The 8,701-nt window shown below is 36.4% G+C and overlaps 1 protein-coding gene across 3 annotated transcripts; it reads left to right on the top strand.

Annotated features, from left to right (window-relative positions):
- The first annotated feature begins 75 nt into the window (after positions 1-75).
- EMB1968 (ATPase family associated with various cellular activities (AAA)) lies at positions 76-8,360 on the top strand. 3 transcript variants are annotated; one of them, XM_086663646.1, is made up of 13 exons: positions 76-263; positions 3,430-3,490; positions 3,594-3,672; positions 3,799-3,878; positions 4,864-4,986; positions 5,080-5,149; positions 5,221-5,294; positions 5,386-5,506; positions 5,591-5,653; positions 6,374-6,433; positions 7,332-7,457; positions 7,545-7,628; positions 8,016-8,360. In XM_086663646.1, exons 2-13 carry the CDS (start codon positions 3,447-3,449, stop codon positions 8,115-8,117), a joined length of 1,026 nt encoding a protein of 341 aa, XP_086519772.1. In that variant the 5' UTR covers positions 76-263; positions 3,430-3,446; the 3' UTR covers positions 8,118-8,360. The 3 variants fall into 3 exon arrangements, with proteins under 3 accessions (XP_086519772.1, XP_086519771.1, XP_086519773.1); XM_086663645.1 differs by lacking the exon at positions 76-263 and adding an exon at positions 1,170-1,344; XM_086663647.1 differs by lacking the exon at positions 76-263 and adding an exon at positions 1,401-1,790.
- The last annotated feature ends 341 nt before the right edge of the window (positions 8,361-8,701 follow it).

Genomic DNA, 8,701 nt, shown 5'->3' with positions numbered 1-8,701 from the left:
CAATTTGGCTCAAATTAGAGTGCCCCAAATGTTCTTGCCCCCAACAAAAATGGTATGCCCCAAAGCACCGACCTTATATTTTTATTTTCTTGGTAAAACCTTGAGGTTTACGGTCTTATTTGAAGCAGCTTCAGTCATTCGTCTTCTTTGTTTTCGTCTCTCTCTCTAACTTCGATGTTTTAGCTCTGAATCCAGCAACTTCTTCTTCTCTACTCAACTTTCTCTCTCTAGCTTTCTTCTCAGTTCTAACCAAGCTACTTAAGGTATCTTCTTCACTTTCGCTCTCGAAGTTTACTTCACCATCTTTCTGATTTTAGGTTCTTCTTCTCCACTCTACTTTCTCTCTCTAGTTTTCTTCATCATTTTTCTGTTTTAGGTCTTCTTCCTTATTTCTTCTTATGCATTCTTTTAAATTTCTTTAGAATTATGAAATTATTAATTTCTTTAGTGTCTGAACTAGATGCGTGAAAGAAAGTTTTAGGTTTATTAATGTTTAGGTTGAATTCATAAATGACAATTTCAGAAATTTCCACTTTATAGTTTATAAATGTCTTGTTGTTATATGTGTGAATCTGAATTTCTTGTATTGTAATTGTCAAAATTGCATTTTTATACATATGAAAGTTTATATATGTGATCCAATCAAGGAATTAAATTTCGATTTGTATTGAAATTTCGGTCGGTCCAAAAGTGGAAACGTTTCGTGGAAACGTTTCGGTCTGTGTGGAAATTTTACATATCTTTGAAAATGATAATATTCTTATTAACGTCTATTTAGTATTAAATGTTAATATCGTAGGGGCCTAATATGCAATAAAATAGTTAAGTTGATGGCCTAAATTGAAAATTTCACACCTAATAACCCTAAGACAGTTAAGTTAGGGGGTAATATCCAACAAAACAGTTAATTTAGGGGGTAAATTGCATTATATTTTAACTATTCTGTAAGCTTGGAGGGCTATATTTAGTTAAGAAATTTCTTAGGAGTTAAGTGAAAAAGATCATTTTGGGAAAATAAAAAATCAGTTTGTAGGTTCTAAAAATGCCCCTCCAAAGTATTATTGGCACTCCAACAGGGTAATGGGACAGTGGGGAGAACGGGTGCGCATAATCTTTTGCAGGGGTGGCTTTAGATTTGCTTTTAAGGAGTCAGGAACCCTAGTCATCCCGTACATTCTTCTTCTTCTTCTTCCCGCGACACTCTTTCTCTCTCTAAGGTTTCAAGTCGATCTTGAAATCCTTAAACATTTCATCAAACCTTCATAAATTTCGATGGTGAAGGCGAAAATCATTGAGATCAACAAGAAATTTTGAAGAAATAAATCAGCAAATTTGAAGATTACGGTATCTAATTCTGTTTTTACCATATTCAAGTTTCTGTTTTAGGTTAGTTTTGGATTTCGACCGAAATTCTTTAAATTTCGGCCAAAATCTTGCAAGAAATCTTTGTAGGTTCCCTTTCGTGTCGGCTGTTGCTAAAACCGAAATATTTCGTCAATTTCGATCGAAATATTTCGACATTTTATTCCTTGGATCCAATTAGATCCGACTAGACCTCTATTAAATCCGACTGGTCGCTAGTCCCTTGTTGGCCAACTAGTTCTCGTTTCCGATTTTTCTAGATTAGCAGGTTCTTGGCTGGGAATGCTTGAGTAGGACAAACCGGCCCTGTGGATATGTTTGTCGAAACGAAACAATTAGAATTAGGTTAGGTAAACTGGAATGTGTATTAGCCATATAGGATATCTTCCAATTGAGGAGATCCTTCGACCCGAGACGAAGAGAAAGAGGTATCTATTTTATTTAGTTATTCAGTTAAACCAATGATTTGTTATTGCAGATACCAACAGCCATTTCACTAGGCATGCATTTTTTTTTCTAATGGATTTACATGTTTCATGACTGGATCTTTTTGTTGATGAAGTGAGCAATAGGCTTTGTTTGTTCGCCGTTCAAGAATTCTTGTTTTGACAGTTCATACTTTCATACATAGTCTTTTGATCCAAGATTTTGATTCAGCAATGTTTCATATTATGTTTTTAGAAATAATGTAAATGCGAATTGTCATACGTACGTTGTTGTTGTTGTAATTCCACATTTGGTATACAAGATTTTAGGATCAATTTTGTAAAACGAGTTGTGTTTTACTCCATGCCAAAACGCATTTACACCACACACTTAACTGACTATTCAACTTCTCAACAAAATACCAAACTTTTGACATCATAACTAACTCCCTTAAAGTTTCACACCCCGCGATGATAAGGTTCCAATTTAGCTTTAGTTAATTCAATATGGTGCAGCTTAGGGGTGAGAAAATTGCCCATGGGCCCGAACCCTCCCACGGGCACCCGACCCCAACGAGGATCATAGACTCCCTCGCCCGTCACAGGCACAACCCGCCCGGCCCGTCAAGTTTTGGTGGGCAGGCTCGGGTTAAAACCTCTACCCGAACACCCGCCCATGCCCGCACCCACTAAGCGTCACCCAATGATATCCGACCAAATTACATCAATTTTTTTGGGTTGATGAAGCCCAACATTCCATGTTCACAAGCCTAGTTGAAATGGTAAACAATATATTTAAGGGCAATCATACAAACCCAATGCATTGCTTTGCAATGACCCAAGAGAATTCCTAGTGGGTTAGTGAAGTCGTGTGCTTGGCTTGAAGAGAGCAAGGAGTGGGATAAGTTTGTATTACCACAATCCAGTGAGAATCTTCATTAGGTTTCAATGTGGGATTAAATTCCCAAAAGGAGCAACACAAATAACTTATAGTTTCAGTCTCACATTGGCTCTTTAGAATTAGGGAAGGTGTTTGGAGACTTTATAAAATGAGAGGAAGAAAGTTTTTTCAAGTCATGGGCTTACCAGATCGCCCATACCCGAATTACCTGATATTCTTAATGGGCAAGGTAAATTTCAAAATTGTCCGACCGATTAACCCGCTTATCCTAATAGCCATTGAAGTTTGGTGCCCGACCCGCCCAACCCGATGCTTCAAGTGCCCATGGACACCCACACCCGCCCGATTCCCACCCTACTATAGCTATATGCCTATATCTCCTTTCTTCAAGTGTAATGTTTTTATCATTTGAGTACTTGCATTCTTTCATCCTCGATGAAAGTAAGATATCCTAGAGTTGGATTATGTTGCCAAACTATTTTCTTAACCTTTCGATTTAGCAAAATGTTGTTCGAATAATCAAGTTCCCTTACTCTTTTTTCACCTTTTTAAAGCAAATGAACTTTTACTGGAAGAAATAGTTCTTTACTTTTTGTTGCCAAACAATAACTAAAGGAAGAAAGAATTATGACGAAAAGATCTCTTTTTAGGTTACCTTTGGAGTCAATTAGTGTTGTAAGTTACCCCTCAAAGGTTTTACCTTACCACCCTGAGTTTAAGCTTACCTTGATGCTTGAGCAGGATCCTTAGTAAAAGAAATGGCGCCACTTTTGCCGAGCAGTCAACCTTGGGTAGAGAAATAGTATTTCCTCTCCTCTCTCTCCCTGTCTCTCTTTAATTTCATCGATGACACTGTTTTACGTCCATTAATCTATTCTCATTTGTTTGTTTTGTCAATTTGACAGTCGGCCAAAGCGAGTGAAGGATGTTGCACATCAAGATGAGGTGATCAGAGTCCTCACCAACACTCTGGAAACTACTAATGTACTTCCCTTAAACCTTTTTTAGGGTTTCTTTGACCAAGTTTTGATTTATCATTTATTATCTTTCTTTTTGAAAAGATTTTTCTTCTTAACGTAACAAGGGAAAGTGGTTTTTCCTTTTATATAGTGCCCTCATATGCTCTTCTATGGACCTCCGGGAACCGGCAAAACTACTACTGCCCTCGCTATTGCTCATCAGCTCTTCGGGTACCCACCATCCTTTAAACTATGTATACATATTTATCATTATAGATCGAACTATATTTATATGATTATAAACAAAAGCAGCAAAATTATTGCAATGTACAACAAGTATTTGCATGGAATCAACCTCTATCTCTTTTCTTTCTCTTAAACAAATTTTTTTTGACTTGGGGATCAGCATGGTTTCGGCTTGGTCTACCCACGGTCCTTATCTGATCCACGAGTTAATCAAATGGATTGGGCAATCCCAAACTTGTATTGTTTTAGTAGAGCTTTGAGGAAGTGTCTACTAGCTACCTAGGAAGGGTAAAAGGGTACTCATTTAAGTACTATAAAAACCTTGCCTGTAAAATCAACCCACAATTTTCCCCAATCAAGTTTATTTTTCTGCATACCTTCTCTCGATCTTTCCCTTGGTTTCACCTCAAGAGATCAAGGCTTCAAACACTGTTGAGAGAAGGTATGTATCTATGTAATATGTATATGTTATAGTGCCTCAAAAAGGGTTCAAAGACGTGGAGAAGCATATTGAATAGGTAAACCACTAGTTTATAATATGCTTGAACCATGTATGTCTGCTCAACTTACATTCCATGTGACATCTTCAAATCATGTGTATGAGTTGTTATAAATTTGGTGTATGCTTGTAAAGTTAGAGTTGACCGATTAATGCAAAACTGAAGTATATCTAAAAGTAATTTATTATCAGTAGATATGCTTAATGTTAAAAAGAACAACAGTTATTCACTTACTAGCAATTATTAGAATAAATTGCTCCAACATAAATATATACAGATATTTGCCAAATCGATATGTTAGTACTTCATGGATAAAAGTTGGCCCGAAAGTCTGAAGTCTCAACTCTATCAACATTGACAAACCTTACTAACTCACATGGCATAGCTGTAGTTCTGCAGTTCTAGGATATTATACCTTCTTTCACTCTATATAAAGAGTAACAGTCTTTTTAACATTTCTTCTTTTGCAGACCTGAACTTTACAAATCTAGAGTGCTAGAGCTAAATGCTAGTGATGATCGTGGGATCAATGTAGTGAGAACTAAGATCAAGAATTTTGCGGCTATAGCTGTTGGTTCAGCTGTTCGTCATGGGTAAACCTCAGTTTTCACCTTTTTCAGTAGAAGCTGCTAACTTTGTTTGTGTAGCTCATTTACTTTCCCGTGTCTTCCTTTGTCAAATTTTAGGGGTTATCCTTGTCCGCCGTACAAGATCATTATCCTCGATGAGGCTGATTCAATGACGGAAGATGCTCAGGTATGTTTGGCATATAATGGTTTGTTGGAGTTTGTATGACTAGTCGATTACTTTTAACCCATGCTGTGCAGAATGCCTTGAGACGCACGATGGAAACATACTCGAAGGTGACAAGATTCTTTTTCATTTGTAACTACATCAGCAGGTGCCTTCTCCTCCACCCAACACTGTTTTGTTTGTTGGAAATATTTATAACGTAATCTTGCATCGTAGATTTACAAGTTTTTATTCTATAGGATCATAGAACCTCTTGCTTCTAGATGTGCAAAGTTTAGGTTCAAGCCACTTTCTGAAGAAATCATGACTAGTCGAATCTTACACATATGTAAAGAAGAAGGCCTTAATCTGGACGCTGAGGTGCCATTCTCTTTAATTGTAATCTTAATTTGTGTTAAAGATTACTAGCTTTAACATCATATACTTATTCACATGTCAATGTAGGCTCTATCAATGCTAAGCTCTATCTCTCAAGGTGATCTTCGTCGAGCAATAACACACTTGCAGGTAAGATTTCGTTTTTACTGATCAAGTCTTGAATATTAATTGATAACATATAAAGCTCATGTAGCATTTTCACGTGCTTCCATTGCTTAATTACATGTTTTCGGAAATAGTTCAAACAGAGGCTATGAGTTGCAAACATGGTTTGTCGGAGATTCTGCGTTGTGTTACTGTACGTGAACTCTATTGAAGAGTTTAAGATAATCAAAAGATTACGCTGATCTAAGGCTTATCTTAAGGGTTATCATTAAGGAAGAAGGGGGGTTGTGCAGTGGATGCAAGTAGGGTGGAGGGCAAATATTTTGTCGATATAATCCCCAAAAGATTTTTCTCTTTTCTGTACTCGCATGAGTTTAATTGTACCGTCGACATGACCACTAAACAACTGATGACTATAGGATGAAAAGTAGAAGAGGAAAGATAGATTTTAGAAGCTTATATCGATTTGAAATTTCCCTCTCGATTCTTTAAATTTCATCTATAGAAAGTTTCCGGCCAAAATTTCATTCGCAGCGATCAAATTGTAATATGAACAGGGAGGATATATTTATATAATGGTAAATTTATTATGTATTTCTTTCAAATTTATTGTAAGAACTAACGGTTTCCTTTGTCTTAAGTAGTTAACCATAGCAGAATCTTGAATTTTGATTTTTAGCTCTTTGACTAAGGTTATCATCATTTCTGAACAGTGTAAAACTCATGCTTTTCGATAAATTCCAGGGTGCTGCTCGCTTGTTCGGATCATCTATTTCTGCACAGGACCTAATTAGTGTATCTGGGGTAAGAGTTTTAGACTCTTTATGACTCTCTCGATGCCATTATTAGCTGCCCGTTGAGAATGGTCAGAAAGCGCTATAGTTCAGCTCATTCTATAACCTTCATTTTTATTAGTCGTTATTCTTTATGCTTCTTTACCATGCTTTCTAGTTGTTAAACCTGGCTATAGTGTTAGTTTAACCTCAAGTCTGCCACAATGCTACATCATGTTGTGTTAGAGCATGATTTTTCCAGATCCACCATCTAATGCGGTGGAATTCTTAAGTTATCCATTCTTCTACTACTACAGTGAGATCAGGGAAATTGCTCCACTATAACTGGGCGCCTTCATTATAATTGGGTGTATAACAAGGCTATTGAGGATTGGCCTTTATGCATCTGCCTTCAATATTGCCTTGGTTGATTTTCTTTTTCATTTCCTTATTTAATGGTTGGTTCTTCGGTTTTCTGCTTCTATTATGTTTCGTTCACTGTTCCACATCAAGCTATTGAAAGTAATTAACTTAATCAATGAGGAGCTTTTAGACTGTGGAGCATGAATTACCATTCTGCAGCTTCAAAGTGGCTTTAAACTCAACTCTCTTGAGGCTAGCCTGGAGGCTATTTGAGATATTTTGCCTCAAATACTGAATTAACCTTTTAAGAAACTGATCCGCACACTTGAGGCGCATACTTCTTCCAGCCATATTTGGAAGTTTGGAGAAGGAATGGTATATTGGTATCCCTTAAGAACCTCTCATCCACTTATTGCATTTTCTGTTTTGATGTGATTCTTGTAATTATTAACAAAACAAACTAAATAGCCTCTTCAGATTGATTCTTCTCATATTAGTTTGCTACTTGTCATTATTTCGCTTATAGTTTCCATTTCACTCTTCCTGACGGCATCTTAATATACTAGGTCATTCCACAAGATGTTGTTCAGGCGCTACTGGCAGCATGTAGAAATGGTGATTTTGATTTGGCAAACAAGGAGGTTAATAATGTGATTGCGGAGGGATATCCTGTTTCGCAAATGCTTTCACAGGTTAGGCCTTCTGACTTGTATTTTTTCTCACAGTTTTCCTCTTTGAATATTATTGCAGGCATTGCTGCTAACATATATTAGCTTCAGTTGTTTGAGGTGGTGGTTGAAGCTAAAGACATAACAGATGAACAGAAAGCAAGAATCTGCAAAAAATTTGGTGAAGCAGACAAGGTATGTGCCTTCTACCAGCATCACCAAAACGGGACAGATAATCAATTAATCCTGTGGCCGAAGGCCAAGTACCTCAGCTCCATTTCTTGAAATTATTTTACTGACTTAAATTTATAAACTATTTCGATCAAAATGTTGCTCGGATTAACTATCATGGTAAAATTCTCCGAATAATGGTTCTGATATTCTGCATCATAGCTCTTAACTTGTTTCAGTTCTTTTCATGATTGATCTGCCTGTGTCTTTGTATCATATACCATCAATGTTAGGTTCATTTTACTTCTTATCCCCTTTAACTTTTTTCGTTTACATAGGATCTTTGAGTACACATTTGTTACTAAGCTGAGTGATTTATTGTTTTTCTTTTTGCATAAATGAATTCTTCAGTGTCTAGTTGATGGGGCGGACGAGTATTTGCAGCTGATGGATGTTGCTGGCAATACGATTCGAGCTCTTTGTAACATGCCACAGGAATTTTCTCAAGAATAGCAAGATAAGAGTAAACCTCTTGGTTATATGTCCCTCTTGCCATTCCATCTTTTGAAATGGGAATTTTAGTATATATCAATGATGTAATCTATAGACGTGTTATGAATTTTCTTAAGGCGCATGTCAAGTTTTAGGCGGAGCCGTTACATGGCAAAGGAGTTCCTATTTCAGTTTAAGGATATTTTGGAAGTCTGATATTTGTGTCAGTGGCAGTTGTTTTTAGAAAATGTGTTTCTTATTTTCCATGGGTTCTATTTTATCGGCCACATGGCAGTTATTTGTGATAAAACAAAAAAAAACTCTCGAAAATGACATTTTGGTAACTGGACCGTCTGGCAAGAAAAAGAATAGAATCGAAATTTTATAGGGAAAATTGTTTAAAATCGGTAAAAAGAGTTTGAGAAAAGAGAAAGTAGTGATGAACCATAAATAACATTGAAGAAGAAAAAAGACATACCGTCGATATGACAAAAAATCCGTTCAACGTTCTAAAATAGCCCCCAAATCTATATTTTGTTAGTTAACTTTAACAAGTCACTTCTTTCTTTTATTGCCTTGTTACGTTTTTTTTTTTCATTGAATGG

This window comes from Eschscholzia californica, unplaced genomic scaffold (genome assembly GCF_041429995.1).
Source record: "Eschscholzia californica isolate CP2 unplaced genomic scaffold, dmEscCali1.0.p SCAF_2, whole genome shotgun sequence".
Taxonomy (NCBI): domain Eukaryota; kingdom Viridiplantae; phylum Streptophyta; class Magnoliopsida; order Ranunculales; family Papaveraceae; genus Eschscholzia; species Eschscholzia californica.
Note: the sequence above shows the minus strand (reverse complement) of the source record. Positions and strands in the feature narration are given on the sequence as shown.